The following is a 25,906-nucleotide window of genomic DNA, read 5'->3' on the forward strand; positions in this document are numbered from 1 at the left end:
AAACAAGTCTACACACTGATAAGCCACCCCCCACCATCAAGATGATAAAAGGATCCAAACCCTAACCCTAGCCCATCCCCTACCCCTAGCCATAACCCTAACCCTAGGGATCCAAACCCTAACCCTACCCCTAACCCTAGGGATCCAAACCCTAACCCTAGGGATCCAAACCCTAACCCTAGGGATCCAAACCCTAACCCTAGCCATTTCTATTTATAGAGGGTTTTCTAGTTGATTTTTGATTGGCAGCTGTCACACACTAAATACGCTTTTTATTCCAAAAAAATATTTTTTGCGTTACCACATTTTGAGAGCTACAATTTTTCCATATTTTGGTCCGCAGAGTCATGTCACACGCCTTCTGTAGTCCCATTGGCGGTGTCTGGATCTTGATTTTTCTCTTGTGAAATTTCTCATCATGCGTACCAAAAACGCAAACGCAGGAAAAACGCATGTAAACGCGTAAAAACGCCGTGTTTGTTTTAACTGCATGCGAAAACGCATGCGTCTAAAAAACGCAGCGTTTGCATGCGTTTACATGCGTTTTTTTCACCACCTGCGTTTGCGTTTTAAACGCTGCGTTTTTAAACGCAAATGTGAAACTAGCCTAAGTTCTAAGAATTTTCTCTAGTATGTGAACCATTTTTGATTTGTGGTGAATTTAGAATCTGACCATAAGGGTGCAGAGGTCGCAACTGTACCCAAGTCCTGAGTCTAAAAGGCCTCTCTGCACATCAGAGGACAACAGGTTTATATTAATTATTGGGATCCAGGAGATTCACGTTATTCATCTGAACCCAACTAGTCTGTTCTGCCATCACTAGTAGACACCTGCGGCATTACTAATATCTGCATTATTATTCATGTTGCGGCTTTAATGAAGGGATTTGTTAATTTTAATGGTTTATGCAAGGGAAAAAATGATCAGTGTGAGTCCGTGGCAAATATAAATGAGATCAGAATGATGTATAAAATATTAATATGCAGCTATGTGATCTGCGTGGGTGGCCAGTAGCTGGTCTGTCGTGAGAAGTCAGACCTTGATAGTTTTGACCTTTTCATAGAAAAACGGTCCCTGGTTCTCTATTGCTTTGCAAACATGGATGGATCCTGCTAATGATCCGAAGATGAATACATTTACTGCAAAAACAGTGGCCGAATGAAAAGTCGTAAAAGTTTGTTATATTCATCTGATATGGAATTTTCTTTGGTTTACAGAGCAAGAGTCTTTGGAGGATGATAATGTCTAAATGACGGTGGAATATGATGGCGCTATATAAGAAACTAAAACAAATAACAAAAAAGAAAGCATAGAGAAGTGATGATGACAAAACATCTAAAGGGGTTGTCCGATCTTAGGCTGCAAGTCTGCAGTCACTTTAAGTGACTGCAGACTTGTGAATCCTCACAAAGTGCACATTAAACGCTGTAAGGAATCTGCTGTGTCGGCGCCTGGAGGAGTTGATCACGTGTAAACAATTGCATACTTCCAGACACATTCCAACTAGACGTGTCCGGCCTCGCTCAATACACTTGCATCGAGTGAAGCCGTGCACGTCTAGTCAGCACGTGACCGCTTATATGCTAAATCGCATCCCACCGCCGTAGAATTCACAAGTCTGCAGTCATATAGAGTGACTGACTGCAGACTTGTAGCCTAAGGCCGGACAACCTCTTTAAAGGACACATTTTATTTTACTGTTAGTGCAACCTGTTGCTCCTCCATCACTGTCTAGTACGTCTGATTGTCCGCCTCCGGCAGGCGTAAACTCATGGAGATATAGCAGTCTGTTACAGTCTATGTTCCCGTCGGCAAATACGCCCAAATCCCGTTTTGTGGTTGGTTCGGACGTATTCCCCGATGGTGTCACCAAGCATGTCCCTAAACCCAACGTGAAAGCACCGTAATAGTTGATATTATGTCTCTTTAAATCCAAGCGATCTTAATTTTTTTATCTAATTTTTCCTTTTTCATTGTTTACAAAGATATAATTTCCAAGTGACTCCTATTTCGTTCTACAATTCCTAAATACCATGCCTATGAATTCCATGTCAGATATGTGCAGAAAAAGGCCTAGAATCACATTGACCGCATTTATTACGTTTACTCCCATATGTTATATTATTTATTAGGATTGCACATAGATGATGTTGTATTATTTCTGTTCTTCCATAGGTTCCACAGAATAACTTCTTGTGGCAGTCCCCTATCCCTTGCAGTAGCAGCCTGCCCGCCACATGTACCACTGGTCAGAGTAAGGTCGTGGCATGGTTACAGGACTCGGAGGAAATGGACAAGTGTGCAGAAGGTAGGTGCGCGGTTAGGGTTGACTGCAGTCAAATATTTCATTATCTGGATGTAATCCAATCCCGTAATGATACAGCACTAATGTATATGCTCGGGCAATGAAGAGGACCTTTCACTTGCTATAAATATGAAATGTTTTCGCCTGGCGTAAATGCCGCTGTTCTCATGAATCCGGCGTGGTTTTTCTTTTGTCTGTGCACCTCTCTGTTCTTGAGATATGGCCTCTTTTCCATATATATATATATATAGAAAAGAGGCGCACAGACAAAAGAAAAACAAAATATATATATATATATATATATATATATATATATCTCTATATCTAGTCTTTTTATCCAACTGGGCGTGAACCCAGTTGAAGACAACACCCACTTGGCCAACAAGACCAGATATATACATTGGGAAAACGGGTCATATCTCAGGAACGGAGAGGCATAGAAACAAAAGAAAAGCAACCCCAGATTCAGGAGAACAGCGGCATTTATAATTATAGATAAAAACTATATATTTACTGTAACTACATGATATAGCCCAAATCTCCATAGATTTGTATTGAGAATACAAGCCAAGTACTTCACCAAACCACAGTTTTGCATGTTTGTCATAGATGGGACCCATACATAGCTGATATTTTTGGAACAGCCATTTATTGTACATCCAGAAGAAAAGATGCAAATAATTATTCTAAAATATTGATTTCTCTACCAATTTCCTCTTAATAGTAAAATTTTGCATTCAAGAATTTTCCTCTTTGCTAGCAACGGCCCTGAGATGAACTACAAGTGACAGAATGGAATAACCGACATTAATATTTATTTTTTCATCGGACAGCATTTCCTATCTTTAGTCTTCCATTCCAACAATATAAATCATATTAAATCAGAATTCAGATTTAATATGCCAGACAATAAGTAAATTACCTCTTTTCTGCTTTGTGTCCTCTTCATAAGGTTTAACGTAGTGGAATGTAAATGGAAAATTTGGCAGTATCTGCAGAATGATTATCGAGAGGACGCTATGTAGCATTTTAATTATATGTCCATTAATTACTAAGATAGATGTCATATGTTGAATTTTCTTCTTTTTATTTTCGACAATGCCCTTGCAAAAAAAAATTGGGACTCCGTGTAAAATTTAAGAAACACAAGAATACAATGATTTGGAAAGCTCTTGTAGCCATAATTAATTCACAACAGAACATAGAACACAGATAATATTCCAGATTTTTGTTTCATAATGCGCCAAATGTTTTCTACAGTGACTTAACTAGAGTCCAATGGGCGCCGATGCAAAATTCGGACCTGGGCCCCCACCTGTATTTTAGTCGTCAGATATATGGGTCCTTATAGCTTGCCAGATCCTGTGAAGACATATGTGTCCGCGCTGTCCTGTAACAATGTCTTCCATCCTGTAATAATATCCCTGATCTTGGCCCCTCCCTGTAATAAAGTTCCCCATCCTGTGCTCATTTTACTGTAATAATGTCCCCCATCATGGGCCCCTTCCTGTAATAATGTCCTCCATCCTGACCCCTTCCACTAATACAGTCCCCCATCATGGGCTCCTTCCTGTAATATATGTCTCCCGTTCAGGTATAAGGCCACCCATCTGGCCCCTTCCTGTAATAATGTCTCCTATCCTGGCCCCCTTCCAGACCATAAAGTGCTCAATCCTGGGCCTTTTCCTTGTATAATGTCCACCATCCATGCGTTCTTCCAGTAATAATGTCCCCCATCCTGATACAGTCCCCTATCACGTTCCCCCACTACTATGCACCTTCTATAGCCGGCGCAGAAGCCAACAGCTGACTTTAACGTGCAAACTATGGGCAGCGCATGACGTCACGGCCATTCCCCAACTGTGACGGTCATGCCAGCGTCAGCTGCTGGCTTCTGAACGGCCGGGAGTTTGGATTGCAGGGCAGGGAGCCGGCCGGTCTCTGCGCCTCAATACGTTTTGGATGAATGTACATCTGCGGATGCACATCCATCTTTAATAGCTGCTGGTGTTGGCGGGCCTCCCTCCTGCATGGACCTCATCACTCTCTGTGACTGCGAATGTTACACCCTGGTTTTCTATTCGTGAAAGGTCTGGACTGCAGGCTGCCGGTTCCTTACCCGACTCTTCTTCTGTGAAGCCATGCTGTTGTGATGGATGCAGTATGTGGATTAGCTATGTCTGAAATAGATGTTGTCTAGATTGGAGCAGATTTTGTTCTAATACCTCTATATAAAGCTCAGGTTTCTGTCCTGATGAAGAGGTCCTGCGTGATCTCGAAATGCGCCGACTCTACAAACCTGTTCAATAAATCGTTCAACATAATCCGTTGGATATACCTTGGATTCATCATCGGTAGTGCATGAGTGGCACCTCCTTCCCGGTAAAGCTCAGCATTGATAGTGCCTTTCATGTGTAAACTGTCCATGCCATAGGCACTAATGCAATCTTATTCCATCAGAGATGCAGGAACTGTGTGCTGATAACAAGCTGGATGGTCCCTCTCCTCTTGAGTCTCCAGGACATGGTATTCAGGGTTTCCAAAAAGAATTTCAATTTTTGTTTCATCTGACCGCCGAACAGTTTTCCATCTCGTCCATTTTCAGCTTTGGCCCAGAGAAGACGTCAGCGTTTCTGGATTGTGTTGATAAATGGCTTCTTCTTTTCATGATAGAGCTATAACTTGTATTTGTGTATTGCACATTGAACTGTATTCACAGATAATGATTTTGGAAATATTCATGCTGTGATTTGCATGACTGAATCTTGCCCGTTTTTAATGTAGTGCCGATGTAGATCACAAACATCCAATATTGACCGTCATCCGTGTCCCTTGTGCACATAAATTTCTCCAGAATCTCTGAATCCTTTGATGATATTATTTACTGTAGATGGTAGAATATCCAAAGTCTTAGCATTTTTACTTTTAGGAACATTTTACTGAAATTGTTCCACAATTTTTAATTCCAGTTGTTTAGTTTGGTGAACTTCTGACCATCTTCGCTTCTGAGAGACTCTGCCTCTCTAACATGCTCTTTCTATGCCTGTACTTACTTTTACAGCCTTTTAGAACTCTTATCTCCACTTTTCTTGAGATGTGTTGCTGCTAACAATTTCTAAATGAGATTTTTTCAAATGAAATCGACAAATGTCTAAACTTTCACCTTCTGATCTGTGTTCTGCTGTGAATAACGTATGGTTCTAAGAGATTTCCAAATCTTTTCATTCTTGTGTTCTTCATATTTTACACAGCGTTCCAACTTGTGTGGTAATTGGGCTCGTATGCAGGAAGTATACATCCTTTGCTTTTGATTAACCACTTTGCGTTTTGCAGATCTGTCGCAGTGTCAGTCCAACCTGATTGAACTTAGCAAACTGCTTCATAACCTCGAAATGCTGCAAAGGACTCAGTCTGCGCCCAATTTCATTGATATGCAGGTACAGTGAATTATGTCTCACGTAATGGAGTCTATTCAGCTGGAAAGGTTATAAAATCCCCTAATGAATGACTCACAGAGCTGTGTATTAATATGGTACAATGCCTGGAGGAACGACATGTATACTAATGGTGCACCAATCCTAGCACAACACACGCGGGAGCTCGGAAGGTCAAATTTAGTCTTGGCACCATAAATCTCCGAAAAGACTAGGTAGAAAAACCAAACTGCACACCCTTCAATGGGCACTAAAGAGAAACCCTTATTGACCCCTTGTTGGATCCTGCTTCCATCTGTATCTACTTTTCAGCAGTATATAAAAAATATAAGTTAAAATTTTTCTTTCTCTGTATAACCGCACTTTACCTCCAGCCTTGTGATTTTAAGTGGTAATGGTAGCCCTTAGATGCTCAAATGATTTCCTGGGGGTAGGGGGTATTATCCCATGCCATGTATTCGCACCAGGTAGCAGAAAATAATTATAATAATAATATAATTATCTAAATGTAGAGGTTGAGGGATGATATGAAGCTAGAACCCATTGGACACTATTTTTGAAGCAATATCGAAGATTTATCTTTGCATATCTATTGATCAGTTCCAAAAGAACTTCCAGAATTTTCTCATATGGGATGTCCCGTCTCATGTAAAGTGTTTTTCAATATGTTTGAATGGAAAAATAAAACTGACTAATATGCTTTTGTTATGGTTGAAGCCCCAATTTTTCACAGTTAACACCTGCCTGTTCTACTATCGGGAATGTTCCGGCACAAACTGAGGGGCTTCTCCTCTCTCTGTATCAAAACTTAGCAAGCAATTGGAGTTCATTAGCTAAGCCGATTCCCTTCACTGTCTCTGCAGCAGTTGTGATGGAGAAGGGGGCTGGCTTGGCTAATGATCTAAGCTAGACACGCAGCCCCTCTTCTAACCACGTGTCAACACAAAGAGAGGGGAGATTCCTATTGGGGTCAGTACAGATGGAAGGGAGGAATTTACATTGTTATTTATTTTTAAAATCACTTTTGAATTCATTTTTATTTTATCTTTACTTTATTTTGTACGTCTCATGTTAGAAAGAGGTCAAAAGTAAAAATAAAATTTTTGAGTCTTATTGGCTCAGTACTTAGCGCCAGTACTTGGGTCTCCTCGGCAGGCATGGTTTAACACAATATTGATTGAGGTCTGGTCTGGGCTTGTGATGTCCCCACGAGGTCTGAGGAGCACATTCCTTAATTGACATACCGTACATCCTTTTCGACACATTAATTCCTGTTCATATGAAAACTCTTTTTTCTATCTACTGTTTGGACTTTTCATTGGACTGTAGTATCCCTCTATGGACATCAGCACTTTTTCTCTGTTATTCCTCCCAGAGTTGTGGGCCTGGCAAGTCAAATAGCCTCAATCCATCTCTTCTTAAAGAGAATTTGTCAGCAGGTTTTTGTCATGATGTAAGAGCTGGGAGCTTTATACTACGGATGTGTCACTTATTAAGCTGTGTGCTGTAATTTCAATATAATCAGTGTTTTGTCAGCAGGAGATTATCCCTACAGGACTACAGCTCAGGTTCAGAGCAGTCAAGCTAATTTGTATAACCCCGCCCCCACCACTGATTGGAAGCTTTCTGACCATGCACAGCGTACACAGGAAGGTTCCAGTCAAAGATGTGGGCGGGGTTATACACAACCCAGAAATCTTAGCTCCACTACATCTACTACATCTACATCAGACAAATCAGGGATTTTTTTCAAAACGGCACCAAGCAGCCCAGCAAGTGATACATCGCTGGAATCAGGGTCTCTGTCTCTACATTAGGCAGCTATCAGGTTCAGTAGCAAAAACCTGGTGACAGATTCCCTTTAAGGGGCAGTGCAGGTACTCTTTGGTCCTGACTTTTATATCCTACCCAGGTTGCACAATAAAAACTTACAGCATGTAGTAGGAAAGGAACTAAGGAATCAAACGAATTTTAAAATTTCTGAGATTTTATAATAACCCGTCGTCGTATGGGTGTCATCCATCTGGCAACTGAGCAACCTGTCGGTAATTGATACCTGGAGGGCAATGCTGGCATTAAATTGGCCTTAATTGCCAATAATCAATGTTTGTCTGCTCAGTGAGCTCTTCTCTAAATGTGACGGTAACCTGTCAGAGAACCCCCTGGCTGTTAAAGCACTGATTTACATTAACCCATTCTCTGCCCTAGACCACTAGGGCTGCTTACATTAACTACTTCCCTTCCCTAGAACACCAGGAACAATAACATTACCCTTTACTGCCTTAGACCATCAGACATGCTTCCAACCCTTTTCCCTAACCCAGGCCACTATTGATGATGCACACAATATTACAACACATACAATATTATATCACTACCCCCAGACCACCAGGGATATTAGCATTGACCTCTCCACTACAGTAAACCACCAATGGTGTTGACAGTGGACCGGTCATTACTTAGAATCGGGTACTTATCACGTTAACTAGCACAGATCACTAAATGATATTGACGTTAAACCCTAGACCTCATGGATAGTAATGAATGAAGGTTGACACCCCTCGAGTCACATCCTCTTTATCATTATATCTAGCATTTTTTGTGGGGTTAAAGTGACAAACCAATGTAAAATAAAGTGAGGTTTCAGCTTATGAAGCTCCATTAAGCTTAGTATTCACATTAAACTAGTAGAGGATCAAGTTCTTAATACCAGCTGAAGGCTTGGTATGGAAGAGTCCTTGAAGAAAGGCTGAGTTGCCCATCATGCAGTCACACAGAGCTTCGCGATCCCAATAAATAGCGGAGTATTATGTAAGCTTTCGATAGTAAATATTGGCAACACACAAAGCAAAATAACCCAATAAAGAAAGCATGGGCGGTAATGACAAGTCAACAACAGCTTTACTATTGAGTTTTGGGTCAATGTTAGTCATGCTGACTACACAGCAGGAGACATCATTATAGCCGGTTGATATAGACTTGCGCCTGCCAAGTGTAATCGTCTATATACCTCTTACGGCAAACAGATGTTGAGTGAAGTCTGAACTGCTGCATAATGCATCTTGTATAGACCTGTATTCTAATGCCCGATCTGACGGTAAAATCCGCTCAATACGCTGTGCGCAACCATCCCACCTTCAAGGAGACACAGATCAAAGGTCAGCTAGGTGTCCGCTAAGTGAACCCTCTTTTTACAAATTGAGTCGTAAATTTCAGTTTTGTGTATTTTACATTTTCATCATTTCAGGTATATTATTAGAAGTTTTGTTAGATGTTTCAATCAATGATTTTGTTTCCTAATACCCAGACATACAGCATCTATAGGATTCGAGTTTTTAGGGATATTTCTTCATTTTTGAATTGAAGAAAAAATTATCATTAAGCACAGAAATCACAAAGAGGAAGAATATGTGCCCTTTCAGTGCTCATTCAGACGTCCGTGTTATTCATGGATAGCGCTCAAATCTTTCATAGTCTTTGGGGCCATTCACATGAGCGTGATTTCTTGCGGACCCGAAAATCGTGAAGACCTGTCCGATTTTGATCCAAGGGTCGGCAATGCAAATCAATAGGTCCGTGAAAAAAATCAAACGCGCTCAGATGACAACCCAGTGCAGTCTGATTTTCATGGACTGTCAGAATTAAGAAGGTAGAGAAACTTTTTATTTTTCCACATGCAGAAAAAAATGGATTATTCTGATCATACTCAGAATAATTGGTCCGTTTTTCTCGTCAGTGGGAAAATCGGACGTGAACATGGGCCCTTATGTCATATTTCTCATTGTTCCTCTACAAAGGCACAAAGCCCACCACCCCCAGCCAGCGGCCACCATTTTGGTCTTTTTCCTTCATTTATTGGTGCCACAATGCTGTATGTTGCAACATCAAAGCTTCATTCCTTTTTTTTTCCTGGCTCTATTCAACATAATATATTGTACAGTTTGTTGCTGTTTGTGAACTTTAAGAGTAATCATTGTTTTAATTTTTTACGTCATAAATCAATAGTACATACTAAAATAAGAAACTTTGTAATATATCTTATCAGCTAATTTTGCTTATTTATCCTCCTGGACTGATCACTCAATTTCAATTCAATCGTAAATTCTGTTTTCAGTGAAGACCGATTTTCCTACTACTGAGATAAGAGATTTCAGTTGCTGCTTATAAAATTCTATAAAGAGGGGTGAGGCAAGAAGCTAGAGGAGGACAGATATTCTGCTGCAAGTACTAGTGAAATGAAAATTACAGTTTAACTTATCAGTAGGGGTGAGCGAACCTGAACTGGAAAGTTTGGGGTTCATACTGACCTTCTAGTGTCCTGTACCGGACCCCGAACACGGACTTCTTACTGTGTGTCCGGCTTCCTGTTCAGTCGAGTACTTTAATAAATCTTGTTGAAGGGCTGTAGGCAATTCCTACTCAATCACAGCCTTATCAAGTAATGGCATTGCTGTCATTGGCCGGATAGTTAAAATAAATAAATAATAATAATAATAATAATAATAAAAAGGTGACATACCGTCCCCTTTTTAAAAAAAAAAAAAGAAAATACAAACAGCCAAGGGAAAACAGACAGCTGTGAGTTTGTATTTTGATACTGGGAAAAGGCGAATATCCATGGAGCTGCCCAGCCTATTAATATCATCCCGCAGCTGTTTGATTTGCCTTAGCTGGTTATTTAAAATAGGAGACCCTAAAAAACATGAAGTGGGGTCCTCCCTACTTTTAATAATCAGCAAAGGCTAAACAAACAGCTGGGGGCTGATCTTAAAAGGCTGGGAAGCAGCCATGAATATTGGCTCCCTCCCAGACTAATAACACCAGCCCTCAGCCGTCCCAGAAATGGCCCATCTATTAGATGCGCCAATTCTGGCTCTTAGCCTTGACTCTTCCCGCTTACACTGATGCGTTGGCAAGCAGGGTAATAGTTTATGGGGTTAATGTCAGCTTTGTAATGTCAGCTGACATCAAGCTCATAAAGTAAGGGCGATAAGTAGGTATCCTAAGGCTAGGGTCACATTGCGTTAGTGCAATCCGTTTAGCGCTAGCGCTAGCGGATTGCGCTAACGCAATGTTTTTAAAGGGTCGCGCTTCGGGGTCGCGTTAACGTCCCCGCTCTCGCAGATCCCTGATCTGCGAGAGCGGGGAACGGACCTCGGGCGCGCCGCGGACGCTGCAAGCAGCGTCCGAGGCGCGCTACAAAAGACCGGCGCGTCGCTAGCGCGTGCCGAAAATGACACGCGCTAGCAATGCGCTGGTACATTGCGGGCAATGGGAGCGCTAACGGACGCGTTGCATGGCGTTAATTTCGCCGTGCAACGCTGTCCGTTAGCGCTCTGACCAAAACGCAATGTGACCCCAGCCTTACACATACAGAAAGTAATTTGACGATAAAAAGCTATTACACATTGTCCCATTAGAAATATATGATGTAATACATAAAATGCAAAAAGTAAATAGGACAAATGATCAGAAAAGTATAGTACATACAGGCTCACCCACCAACTTGCCCATGCAGTATTTTATATTTTGGGGGTAATCATTCCTTTGGCTCACCCACTTTCTCTATCTGTATATTTGTCATCTTCTATTTTCTAATAAAGATTTCTATAATTTGTATTTACATTTTTCCTTCCTTTATTGGTCCATAGACTTTTATGATCAGCGACTGTCATCTCCTATCTCAGTAATGGGAAAATCTATCGTCTCAGAATACTTATTTTACCTGTCAATTGAGAATCTATGATCAGTCCAGGAGGCTGATTTATCTGAAAATCATGTTTTCCATCAGGACGAAAGTGGGGTCCTTCCCCCCCCATTTAAGAGGATCAGTAGGGATCCTAATACTGGCAATCAACATCTTGAATAATGGCGACTTTTTGTTCCATTTGAAATAATAGGCCTACCATCAATTACCTAGAAAGCAGTGTGAATAATTTTTAATATATTAAATGTGGCGTTATGTGGCTAATCCATAATTATAGGCGATATACTTCTTCGCTGTCCTGTGTCAGCATGTCATCGGAGCTGTGTCATTTCAGTTGCTGTTCTTGATCAACAACAATATTTATCCATAGAACAGCGCTGGCTGAACTACCGAAGAACTCAGCCAGCCCCCTTCACAGAGGTGCCGGCACTGGAAATGCATCAAAAAAGCTGTCTCAAAAATTTGTAAAACGTGCATCATTTTTCCTGCCAAAAACTGTGCACGTTTCATGCAGGAAAAAAATGTTGCAAAAAAGCACTATGTAAACATAATCTAAGACATAATTATTCTGGGGCTCCCCCAGCTTGTTCCCGCTCCACCCCGGTTGACTGATAGGTGTCTCCCTACGGAGGTGAGACCTGTCAGTCAACTGGAGTGGGGAGGGGATAAGCCAGCTGGGGGCCGGGCCGGACTAATCAGGTCTCTCCCTATAGTCCACATCTGGCTTTTCAAACTACCGTAAGTTTTCTCGGAAGCGCCACAACACTTAAGAGTAAAACATGCTTGGCTGCAATTGAGCATCCAGGCTCTAATTCATACTGCCGATGTTAGTCTCGTGACCAGTTCCCTTTAAAGGGGTATTCCGGCGCTCTTCACTACCGCAACTTCGGTGAGTGGGGTCCGTGACTTCATGTCTACCGATATCTGCTGGCTCAAGCGACAGCTACTCTGCACCTGTGCAGGGATTTGGACCAGATTGTTGGAACATACAGGATGGGGGGTGCTCTCATGGAAATTTAGGAAACCTAAAGCTTGTGCCAATTATGTAAAGTGGTATTGGAGTTATGTCGACTATTGTGAACAGTGTTGTATGGTGTAGTTGTTCACTTACACCAATTTCTTATTTCCTTTCTGTATATTACGGCATTAACTAAAGGGGCAGTAAACCTAAAGTCCACGTCCTCTACGTTTGCTTTGCATTCCTAACACAATCTATTGTTGTATGTAAGTAGACATTCTTCGGACTGTAACATCCTTATTGTTAGAAAATCATCATTTCTCAGTACTTTATCCCACACCCGAAGAAATATATAGAAATGTGCAATGTCACATCTCGGTAGTTCTAAAATACTTTCTAAGATGACTGAGAACCTTGGAACCTTGTATTGTTTTTGTTCTTTGTGTAGTACGTGGATGTGATAACGTGTCTTTTACACACTGCAGTCTTTGTGTCTATTTACATACATCATTAGTAAAAAAAAAACCTAGATGCATAACCGCCTATGTCTTTACTACTTTACTAATATACCTTGTCAGCATGTGTTGTCCTGCTTGTGTCTCCAAATTTAATAGCTTTCTGTTGCTTTTAATGGTTTGTGCAATTCAGGCTAACTGTATAGATATGTCAAAGAGAGACAAGCGCACGGCGAGGAGATGGAGGACAAAAAGTGTCAGCAAAGATGCAAAAATACAACTTCAGGTACAACATTCATCCATGTAATTGCTTACTTTTCTTCTTGTTTTGTTGCTTTGCATAGCGCCCCATTGATATATAATAGATACCTCCTCAGGGGCTGTAACATAATTTCAGATACCCCCAATCTCCCAGCATGGCATGTCTGCACCCATACATACTTACTGGGTTGCTTATGATGGTTGCTTGGCTGTGTTAAAGGTAACGCATCATGTTGTACATGTAGTCCTGTCTGCGGGAACCATGGTGAAAGCCAGGAGATGATGTGTTGTTGATCAATATATAGTTTATAAATTCTGTATACCTTTTATGTTCTTAATTGACATTTCAGCTCATTCTAGGCTTTGGAGTCCAGTGGGTGGTCCTATAGCTGAATAGGACCACCCACTGGACTCCTAAGCCTAGAGTGTCCAAGGATTTAAATGAATAACAGACATGTTTTCCAATATATATACATGCAGTACCTTGAAAAAGTATTCACACCCCGTGAAATTTTCCACATTTCTTCACATTACAACCACAAACTAAAAATTTTTTTTTTTTTCATTTGGATTTTATGTGATATACCAACGCAAAGTAGCAACTATTTTTGAAGTGTAAAGGAGGTGATACTTGGTTTTCTGAATATTTAAAAAATGTAAATCTGAAAATTGTGACGTGCAGTTGTGTACAGCCCTTTGTAGTCTGATACCCTAAATAAAATCCTGAGTGACCAATTGCTTCCAAAAGTCACAAAATTAGTAAATTAAGTCCACCTGTACATAATTTATATTCTCAGTATAACTACAGCTGTTATGTGAAGGCCTCAGAGGTTTGTTTGAGAACATTAGGGGTCAATACAGCATTATGAAAACCAAGGAACACACCAGACAGGTCAGGGATAAAGTTGTGGAGAAGAGTAAAGCAGGGTTAGGTTATAAGAAAAAATAGCCCAAGCTCTGAAGATCTCATGGAGGACTGTTCAATAATAGAAACAATTATGACAGAATTCATGTTTTAGTTCATCCCGCTTCACAAAAAAAATAATAAAAAAAATATCAAAATGTTGCATGTATCCCAAAATGGTAACCGGAGAAGTACAGCTTATGCAAAAATTCATGCCTTCATAGAGCTCAGTAAATCTGAAAAAGTTATGACTTTCAGAACATGATGCAAAAATAGAGTTTCTTATGTAAAGTAGCAAAAAGTATATAAAAAATATATAAATTGGGTATCCCTGTAATCTTATCCACTGGAACTATAATAGTTTATCATTATTTATGCCAAATGATGAATGAGGTAACAAAAAGATTAAAAACTCAGTACTAGAATTGCTTGTTTTTCCTCGTCCAGCCTCACAAAACTGAAATAAAAAGTGATCAAAAAGTTATATGTATGCAAAATTGGCACCAATGAAAACTACATCTTATCTCGCCAAAAAATTAGTCTTCATGCCTCTGGGTCTATAGAAAATTAAAAATGTTCTAGATCTCAGAATGTGTTGAACCGTATTAAATGTATTTATTTTTTGCTGCATGAAGCTAATACTTCAATTAAACTCAATAGTAATCGGCGTTGAAAAAAATTGAGAATTGCTGTGGAAAAGTTTAATTAAAACTGATAAAAAAATGTTTTGCATCAGAAAATACAACTAAGGAATACTGCATCTTGTAAAAAATAACTTATCCAGCTATGGAAAATTGTATAACTCTGGGTAGGCAACCAAAAATGTATATATATTTTCAAATCATGCGGTTTTTTTGTGCTACTATAATGAAACAAATAAAAATATACAAATTTGGTATTGACTAAAGTTAATATCTTATTTGTGCAGCATGTGAATAGTATAAAATGTAAAAGTTCAAAAAGCAACAGTGTTATAGAGTGCAGGGTTGAGTATGTCACCACGGAACAGACAGACCAACTGTTGAAGGGGATTTATTAACAGGGGTAAAATTCTCCTCGCAGGGAGTAAACAGGGGGTTAATAGAGCCAAATCAAACAGTAAACAGTTAAGCGGAATCAAAAGGGTTAACGAGTGTTCTTGTAACTTATCAGCCCAGGGAGGTCCTGACTGGAGGGTCCTCTTTCCAACGTGGGTACAGTCACCAGCAGGGCTTGAGATCCTGGTCTCTTCTCTGTCTCCTGGAAACTCCGGGGTTAAGTCTCTGCAGCCTGTTCTTCTCAAAGTGAAACTGGAACCAGGAAATAGCACAGTCTCGTCCGTCACTGCTGCAGGAGTCTCTGTAAGCCTGGCAGCTTCTCTGTAGTAAGGCTGTCACACACACACTGGGCAGTTACTTATCACACTCGGGGATCTTTGTTTGTCACTGCGGTCACCAGGGCTGCACTCGAGTCACTGTCTCTGCACTGTCAGGGGAAGAGTCTTCTCAGATTATGGAGGCTTCCAAGTCCCCACTCTCACTCCAGCCTTAGTGCTCTCACGGGGAGCACTCTGTCATGGGGAGCGCGGCGCTGCAGCCTGCTTTCTCTGGCACGCTGTCCCCTCTCTCTGGCGCGCTCTGCTCTCCCGCACTTTTCTGACCACACCCCGTCTCTTCCTCTCTGCCCCAGCCGTCACATGGTCCCTTCTGTCCAGGGCAGAAAGTCTTCCCCCCCCCCGACAACCCAGCTGTCTAAGTGGTTCCAGGTAAGGAGCAGGGAAAGCCACCTCCTTACAACAGCAGAAAGTTATAAGTAACACAAAATGCTGCCACTGACAAATACAACTCATTTTGCAAAAAACAAGCCCTCCTTTATCTAAGTCGATGAGAAAATAAAAATATTATGGATCCTGGAATGTGATAAAGGAAAATAAGTAGCATTTTTTTATGTCCTAAAGCCCAAAATGGGCCAGTCCTTAATGAAGGAGTTGTCTAAGCTAATGATATTGATGATCTATTCTTAGGACCTATCCTTATTGTCCTATCCATGACCTATCCTATGGATAGTTCACAAGTATCGGATCAGTAGCTGGCTGTCACCGTCACCCCACCGATCACTGCATGTAAACATTGAACAGCACAGTGGTCACTTCCAAAAACATCAGCTCTTTCCCACTGGAGCTGAAAACAGCTGGTTGGTGGGGTGAAGCGTGTTGAATTATCTGATATTGGCCAAAAAAAAGAGAAAGCACCACTGCAATAAATGCACACCTCAAGATTGTATAGAAAATTATTTAACAGTATATTTTATTGGTACGCCACACAAAAAATTAAAACCAGACAAGAATTAATCCACTCAGAAAAATAAGTTCATGTTATAGTGCCCAATATACACATCTATGCATATAAACCAATCTCAGACCTGCTGGCTCATGGGGCTAGGTGGTGCAACTCTGCAAACCTAACGTGAACAATAACATGCCCATCAAGGAAAAGGGCCCGTCAAGGTAGAGAAGGACCCTATAGGTAAGACCACAGAAGATGACCAAAGACAATATACTGTATATGTAAAGGGTCATCTGCAAAATGAAACCAAGAGAATGCTGTAAAAGCCTGAAAGGTAAAGGGTTAAATTACCAAATGCTCCACCTGTGAAAGAGGGCAAGACCCCTCAAATGCAGGAGCTAAGTGGAATGAAGACAGTGGCCCATGAATTGTCTGATATTGATGACCTAACCTATGGCTATGTCATCAATGTTATTAGCCAAGACAAACCCTTTCAAGGGAACGCTGTCACCAGGTTTTCGCCGTATAAAGTATGGCAAGCACTTGTAAGCCCTCTGTTACAACATGCTAGAATGTTGTATATCAGTCTCCAATTCGCTGTGCAAGGCACAAAAAAATAACTTTTATTATACTCACCTATGGTGTGGTTCATTCGGATGGGCGTCTCTGGTCTTGATCCGCTGCTCCTCTCTTCTTGCGATCACCGTCTTACTTCGTGTGGATGACATGTCCTGCATCATCCACACGGTGTCCTTCATCGCACCCCTGCATAGTCGAACGTCTCTCTGCCCTGCCGGGGGCAGAGCAAAGTCTTGTAGGGCCCATGTGCCAGCCATTTTTGACCTTTCTCCGTGAATGCGCATTACAGTGCTTTACTCTGCTCTCAGTGAGGCAGAGAGAAGTACGCCTGCGCCGGAGCGTGTTGCAGGACACTGTGTGGATGACAACGGATGCATCATCCAGTCGAAGCAAGAAAAAGGACGGCAACTGCAAGAAGAGTAGAGGCGCCAGATCAAGACCACCTTGCCATAGGCGAGTATAATAAAAGCTAGAATGCTGTCACATAGTGCTTATATAGTGCTGCTCCTACTTTATATGGGGAAATCTTTTGACCGATTCCTTTTAAGTGTAAAAATGAGTGTCATATAATAAGACCATAGCAGCCAATTGTTACCAATGTCTTCTGTTCTACTATCTCTTCTGCGAGCTCTAGTGGTCATTTATATATAGGCATTATCTAGTGTCACCTAGCCGTTACCCCGACTATAAATAAAACATTATGCCCCGTTAAATATCACTATGACTTGGAGACCAAATAAGATTTGACAGCCACTTCTAATGCCTTCCCTAAAATAGATCTTGTGAAGAATCCGAAGAAGCTGTGATGAGATTCCCTGGTGAGATCCAGGACTTCCCAGCTCATTCACATTCTACTCAGCAACTTTTGTCAAATGGCCTAAAAAATCCTTTACAGTCAGCAGGAGACGGCAAGTCTCGTGAGGAGCAATGCTTTATGCATCTCATACTGTACTCATTCGACACATACTGCGCTATTTCATAGTTTAAAAAGTAGGTTTTTTTTTAAACAGACAGGTCCTTGTCACCAGGCGATGCTATAACAACTCGTTAGTAGCATGAAAGGGTCCAGTTTATTCTCTTATTTAAAGGGAACCTGTCACCAGGTTTGGCCGATAAGAGATACGGCCATCACCTTTCAGGCCTGGTATACAGTATTCTATAATGCTGTATATCTGCCCCCAACCCGACATCTAAGAGAAGAAAAATAACTTTTATTATACTCACCTGCGGGGCGGTCCGGTCCGAGGGGTGTCGCTGGTCTTGGTCACACGCCTCCCATCTTCTTATGATCCCTGTCTTCCTGCTTGCTTCCTGTGGATGACTCATCCCTTCGTCATCCTCACAGTCTCCTCAGAACAGTGCTCCTGTGCAGGCATGCTTCTCTGCCCTGTCGAGGGCAGAGCAAAGTACTGCAGTGCGCATGCGCCAGAGCTCTTTGACCTTTCCCGGCACCTGCACACTGCAGTACTTTGCTCTGCCCTCACTCAGGAGGGCAGAGAAGTACGCCTGCGCAGGAGTGTGGTGCCAAAGAGATGCGTCATCCACACACAGCAAGCAGGAGGGCATCATCACAAGAAGGGAGGCTTCGGACCAAGACCAACGACACCCATCGAACAGGACCACCCCGCAGGTGAGTATAATTAAAGTTATTTTTCTTCTCTTCGATTTAATTCCCTCTGCTTCCCTGATTATTTTGTTTTTGTCTTTTGTTTTTTTTAAATCCGCAATACAGTTCCAAACATATAGATTTATTTAGTGCTGCATTTTACGGTCTTTACCAATGGAGAGGTGCTCACAGGCTTCTTTGAGACATGTGCAGCACGGTGGCGCAGTGGTTAGCACTGCAGCCTTGCAGCGCTGGAGTCCTGGGTTCAAATCCCACCAAGGACAACATCTGCAAAGAGTTTGTATGTTCTCTCCGTGTTTGCGTGGGTTTCCTCTGGGTACTCCGCTTTCCTCCCACATTCCAAAGACATTCTGATAGGGAATTTAGATTGTGAGCCCCAACGGGGACAGTGATGATAATGTGTGCAAACTGTAAAGCGCTGGAGAATAGGTTAGCGCTATATAAAAAAGATTATTATTATTATTATTATTATTATTATTATTATGTGTTTAGGCTGCTCTGCATAATCACCCGGGAATCCATACCCCCTTAGTAAAGCCCATCTGGAACTGTATGGAGGATTTAAAAAAGAATAATGGTAATATAAAATGAGGATAAAAATTGGCAAGTTTTGACCAGATGAGAGATCCTCTTTAAAAGTACAGTAAGAATATTAGTAAAACATTGCCTTCCTAAACTAGAGGACATGCATATCATTTCCATCACACATCTGCAAAATGCCCCACACCTAGAACCAATGGTGTATACCCCAAGAACGTAGTATATTGGTTTACCCACTCACAGAGAACTGTTTCAGCCTTGTTGACTCTCATCAGTGGCATGAAAGCATTTTTGTCAAAATGTGACTCCTCAACATTTGTACGGCAAAAATGTAGTGGTCATGGGTTTCTCATGTGTATACATATGCTAACCGAAACCCACACAATATATACGGTACCTAGTTTTGATCCTGATCAGATCTGAACTATATGGATTGGTTTAGAAAAAAATAACTCAGATTTTTTTTTTTTACATAACAAAATTAACTAGGGGAAACAATTGTGTATCCTCTGCTACAAGATTATTAGAATAAAAAATCCTCTGCAAATTGAAATCATAATAATAATAATAATAATATGAAAATATAGAATTTTAAATAAAGGCTCAAAGTACATTGTGATGCAAGTGATCCCGTGCCAATACCATCTAGTTCCCTGCAGAATGCGTGTTGGTTTTATAATTAGTAGTGTCTGATCTTTTTTCTTTGAATATATCCTCCTCGCATTGCTATTTTTGCCATACATTGGATTCCACAATGGCCCTCCAGACACCTTCAATTTACAATGAGAACATCAGATTCCACCATGTCATTTGTTGTTTCACCATGAAAAAAATACAGCCCTGGATGCAGATGTATCTCACATATACGAGTAGTAATCTGCATGTCTGTTACAAGAGTGTTGGTGATTGTCATTGCTCAAGGATTTTACCTTCTTGAGGATAATTTCTATTTTTATTTTGCCTATTTATTTCTATGAATAAATAGGCAAAATCTACACTGGTATAGTTCAATTTACCTTTTTATTCAGTTTGCGATGTAATATAATGGTTTGCAAATTATATAGAAAATGTCGTTCTTGGTTTTTGTTCGTTATTGAATACATCAGCATTAGGCCATTGTATATCTGTTTGTAACGCGTTTCGCGTTTCTTTATTGCAAGCTAAGCATTGTTCCTCGTAGTACATGGTTTACAGACCGCTCACCATCCTGATAGCTCTTCTCTGAACTTGCTCCAGTTTTTCGATGTCTTTTTTTTTTTTTTAAACGTGCCAAGAACTGGACACAGAATTCTAGATGAGGCCTGACTAAGGAGGAATAGAGGGGGATAATTACTTCATCTGATCTAGAGGGACATTCCTTGAAGGACTGTCCTTACAAAATCCGGGATGGTTGAAAAGTATTATTTCCAAGGATTGAACACTATCCCAAAGTCCCCCTCGGGGTACTGTTTTATAGCGGGCACTGAATTATACTTACAGGCCTGTGCTAATACACAGTTGAAGTTGAAATTTTAACAACTTTATGACTTTTTGTTTTTTTTATACACGAACATGAGTTAATAATTCATTTTTTTGCTTTAGGAGTCGAACGGTGGTTAGGGGGATTATTTTAAGTGAGAAGCATCCATGTCTGGAGCTTACAGGCGCAGCAATCATTAATATTCTGATAAAATATAAATGAATTTTCTATATCATACTGTCAGGTCAATTCTGGTCAGAGTAGCAATAAAATATTTAACAAGGTAACATAGGATATATATAATTTGTAAGTTGAGCAGATTGGCATTGAGAATGGCGGCTCAGTGGTTAGCACTGTTTACTTTGCAACAAATTCCTCCAAGGACATCTGCAAGGAGTTTGTACCTCCTCCCAGTGTTTGCATGGGTTTCCTCTGGGTTTTCCAGTTTCCTCCGACATTTCAAAGACTTACAGATGGGGAATCTAAATTGTGAGCCCCAATCGGGACAGCGATAATGTCTGTAAAGCGCTGCGTAATATGTTGACACTATATAGTCAAGCATGATAAATATTAACCAATGCTCCATAATTTACTGGTTTAATAGTTTATTTTTCCTAGGTACCTCTCAGCGCCTCAATGTCCCCGATTCGACTGCACGCCTCCAACCCTAACCTCTATGCAGATGTTGAGTTCCAGAATCCTCCAAGTCATGTAGCTGATGCCCTGGAGTTTGCATCTGATTATACCAAGCTGCAAGAGGAATTTTGCTTATTAGCACAGAAAGGTAAATTTGGAGAAAGCAGTAGATGTTCCTTATTTTATCTAGTAGAGTGTGGTCAAATATTCATTGTATGTCATAAAAGAATGTTCTTCAATTTATAAAGATTGAATTGTCTTTTAACGTTTTATTACTGAAGCAAACAGGAGCAGCTGTCTGCAGCCGCTCAATTATATTCACTGTTAAAAAAGATGTTTTCTACAAAAAACCGCTCCATACCTGTCCACCGGTTGTGTGAAGTAGTGCAGCTCAGCCACACTCGCTCTATTGTAACTGAGCCTCAATACTAGACACAATCTATAGATGATACAGATTGTAGATTATAGATGTTGTATTTTTTTATGCCAATATAATCCTTAAAGGGAATCTGTCAGTCAGGTCAATGTCCCCAAACAGCACATATTGACATTCAGGTCTTTGAAACCTAAATCCATCAACACAAAGATGTCTTCTATCTGTTGCTGCATTCTCGAGAAATGAAGTTTTGAAGTCAAATGCAAATTGGGCATTAAGTGCTTTGCCAGAGCACTTCTCGAGCCTTTGCCTCCTGAACTTGTTTCCCCACTTAACGCCAGCGTTTTTAACTTGATTGATGGCTCACTGTCGGTTTTCTTTGCCTGGCACTTTAATGCCTTATTTACGTTTCTTAGAAATGCTGCGATAGATAGAAGATATAAAAGTGTTGATGGATACACATTTCAAAGACCTGTATTCTTGATATGAAGTTTTGGGGATTGAACTTACTGACAGATTACCTTTAACCCCTTAGTGACGGAGCCAAATTTTTGAAATCTGACCAGTGTCACTTTATGTGGTAATAACTCTGCAACGCTTCAACAAAGCCCAGTGATTTTGAGATTGTTTTTTCGTGACACATTATACTTTATGATAATGGTAAATTTAGGTTGATATGCTTTATGTTTATTTATAAAAAATATCAGAAATGTGAAAAAAAGTTACAAAATTAGCAATTTTCAAACTTTGAATGATTATCCCTTTAATCCCGATAGCCATACCACAGCAAAACATTAATAAATAACATTTCCCACATGTCTGCTTTACAACAGCATCATTTGCAAAATGTTATTTTATTTTGTTAGCATTTTAGGAGGATTAAAAATGTAGCAACAATTTAATTTTTTTTCAAGGAAATTTACAAAATGTATATTTTTAGGGACCTATCCATGTTTGAAGTGAATTTGGGGGTCCTATATATAGGGAAATCCCCACAAGTGATACCATTTTAAAAACAGCACCCCCTGACATATTGAAAACTGCAGTCAGGTTGTTTGTTAACCCTTCGGGTGAATTTCAGGAATTAATGCAAAGTGGCATGAGAAAAATGAAAATGTGTATTTTTATCACCTAAATGCCACTAACTTCTGAACAGGTTACTACAGCCGACAGACTCTAAGGCCGCTATTTGGTCATGAATTTCCATGACAAACATCAGGACCATGCAATCATGATCTGAGACCACCAATTGGGATAAAGAGGAAGCCCCCACAGTCTGTTAACCGTTTATAATGATGTAGTCCCTATTGACAGCAGCATCTAAGGGGTTAAATAGATTTGGATGGTGCAAACACTGATCATGGCTGATGCAGCAAGTTGTCAGCTATAGTGTACAGCTGACAGCTACTGGATTGTCACGTGTATGGGGATATAAGTCTCTTATATCTCAGGTCAGTTAAAAGGCGTATTGGCGGTCACTAAGGGGTTAAAGGAGTCTTATTTTGTTAAGAAATGGAGCTACAGAGACTTGACTCCACATCTGGGTTCCGTATTGTATTATAAGATTGCATGTTATCGGGTATATTTTTTTTGTTGCTCCCTTTACTGTCACGTTAGTGATGTGCTGATCAAACATTCGCCAATAGCAGGATGGTCGTTGCCATAAAGACTTATATTCTGCTGATGTTTGTATCAGAGAATCATAAGGAATTTAATTTCTTCACCACCTCATTTGTTCAGTTTTCTTTAATTTTGGATTATGGTTTTCAAGAAAGTGATTCCGATGATGAATATGTATTAGTGGATAACTAATAATGTACTGTACTTCCGTAATGTACTTCTACCTCTAGATGAGCAGATATTTGAAAAGGGTTCTCTAAGAATGTAATCACTAAATTCAAATGGCCTATCCTATGTCTCGCGTCCGTGTCCTTGATTTGAGGAGAAGGGCCATGGCAGAAGAAGTAAATCTACTTGGCTGACTGACTGCAAATGGAGGACTGAGAAAATATCCTTTGGGCACAGTCAGCTAGAAGATGTATTTCTTCTCCTGTTACAGCACTTCACCTTAATGTGTGCTTACAATACAGCTGTTCTGTCAGTTGAGACACAGGTCTCGGGAGTTGTGTTTCTTCAGACTGCAGCCCGTCCTAACGCATGACTAGTATGGGCTGCCGTTTGAATTATGTGATGGGGACAATTTTATTACATTCATCCTTGAAGAACCCTTTTTAAGTATTGTCGATTTGTTGTAGTCCTGATCCTGAGACTCTTAACGATCATGTGCGTTTTCAGAATCATGTTCAAGCCCATAGACTTTCTATAAAGTCTATATACTGCCCTTATTGGCCGAAGCACCTGGCAAATTACAGACGGCAAAACTAGATCAAGTTAGGTTACCACTTTTAAGAGATTCCAGCATGTAATCGGCTGACTGTTTTAATATTCTAAAAAATTCTGTAAAAAAATTATTTTTTTTCAGGTTTTTTTTTTTTTTAGGATTTTTTTTTGGGGATCCTGAGTTCAAATCCCACCAAGGAGAGCATCTGCAAGAAGTTTGTTTGTTCTCCCCATGTTTGCATTGGTTTCCTCCGGGTTCTCCGGTTTCCTCCCAAACTCCACAGACATACTGATAGATGGGGGCTGGAACAAAGCGCAGCTGGGAGGAGGCCCCCCATGACTGCTTTGAGCCGGGCGGTCTTTTTAAATAATGCTACGGCTGGGGATAGGAGAATGGAAAGGGGGGGGAGGGGTTTAGAAGGGGGAGGTAGTAGGGAAAGTGCGGGAAAACCGCCATTCCCTACCTTAATCCAGAGGAAGGAAGACCCACCCACCCTCCCTTGTTGGCTTGTGCTTGGGGGTTTTTTAATGAGGGGGGGGGGGGAATTGTTGGGCAGAGTTTATATATTGATTTGGCGAAGGAAGTTATATATCTGTTAAAAGATATAAAAAAAAAAAAAGGCATTTTGGGGTTTGGGATTACACTTTGTATGCTGGTGTTTGGTCATTATTTGCATTTTATTCGTTTATTGTCACAGTGGCAGTGGGGGGGCGGGGGTTCTTGGAGTTGACGCTGATTGGTTGGGGGAAGGAATTGGAGCATAATTGCAGGCAATTCAAAATGTGGTGGGGTTGGATCTGGCATTTTCGTATGGGCTCTGGACGGGGTTTTACCCTGGGAGCTGTCGGTGGTTTTTTCTCTTCCCGAAACGGGATGTACGGTGCCCTCGAGCTGGTTTTCACGGCTGAGGGTAATATGGTGGTCGATCTTCTCTTGTGGGGTTTTTTGCCAGATCTTTTTAGCTCCAAGAACCCTCCCCTCGAATTTATACTGTTGTATTTATGTTTATGTTAATTTTGTTAATAAAAGTTGGCCGCTGTGGCCAAAATATCCAAAAGAATAATTGGTTATGTTTTTATTTAAGGAAAAGGTTTGGTCGGTGGGCAGTCTTGGTGGTTAGGTTACATACGTAGGAAAAGACCATACTCGGCATATGCGGTCAAGGGCGTTTAGATTGTGAGCCCCAATGGGGACAGCGATGATGAAGTCTGTATACTGCAGTGGAATTAATGGCGCTATATAAGCGAGCAAAATAAATATTACACACTAGATATTTAATCCAGTCATTTTTTTCGTTTCCAGTCCATTCGCTCCTGAAATCTGCCTATAACACAATTGCAATTGAGAAGGAAAAAATGAAGCAGATGGTTTCTGAACAGGATTACAGCAACCACAACACACAGATTACACGCCTCAGACAGTCACTTTCTCAGGTACGTTTAATCTCGGGTTACAAGACACCTTTCCACATCAGAGCTAAAGAAACTAATTATTGGGGGCCCTTCTGCTGAACTTCAGCCATATGCCGAGTGCGAAACATGTCGTGATTCAGTATTACATTAAATGTTGTGATCCATGCAGGTAGAAACCCTCTGCATCCTCTAAATGTACAGCAGCCCTCTTCATGCCAATTACTGCAGTCTGATGTCGAAAACCGTGAAACCCATTGCAGTTCTGTCAGGGATATATTTGCTCATCATCAGAGAACACATAGCTCTTTTATTATACATGTCTATTTTTGCTAATAAGTCTGTATCAATGGGTCTGTGCATGTAGTTTATAGGCAGCAGTGGCAGTAATCAGCAGAGTCGTACTAGGGCTCTGCTGAAAGCAGCTTCAGGGAACTGGAAATGGTTTGGTTCTTGCTTAAACAGAGCAGATTTGTGATCGTTCTTGTAAGCAGCATTAGGCCAAAAGTGGATTTCAGCCAAAGTAAAAGTATTTAAAAAAAATACTTACCGGTATGTTTCCTATGTTGCTACCAATAATGGCGTTGGCACAAAAAAAAGTATAAAAACGAACACAGACTTAGGCCTTATTCAGGTGCTGTTCACATGTC

The 25,906-nt window shown here is 40.7% G+C and overlaps 1 protein-coding gene across 3 annotated transcripts in view; it reads left to right on the forward strand.

Annotated features, from left to right (window-relative positions):
- The window catches only part of OSBPL6 (oxysterol binding protein like 6), a 259,204-nt gene that overhangs the window by 187,697 nt on the left and 45,601 nt on the right, over positions 1–25,906 (forward strand). For 2 of the 3 annotated variants that reach the window (XM_069733211.1, XM_069733210.1), the window contains 4 exons: positions 2,177–2,309; positions 5,640–5,743; positions 21,113–21,278; positions 25,150–25,280. In XM_069733211.1, the coding sequence (XP_069589312.1) occupies positions 2,177–2,309; positions 5,640–5,743; positions 21,113–21,278; positions 25,150–25,280 (534 nt within the window). Of the gene's footprint in view, positions 1–2,176; positions 2,310–5,639; positions 5,744–13,053; positions 13,147–21,112; positions 21,279–25,149; positions 25,281–25,906 lie in introns of all 3 variants that reach the window. The other variant, XM_069733209.1, reaches the window with a different exon arrangement.

Source organism: Ranitomeya imitator, chromosome 7 (assembly GCF_032444005.1).
Source record: "Ranitomeya imitator isolate aRanImi1 chromosome 7, aRanImi1.pri, whole genome shotgun sequence".
Taxonomy (NCBI): Eukaryota; Metazoa; Chordata; class Amphibia; order Anura; family Dendrobatidae; genus Ranitomeya; species Ranitomeya imitator.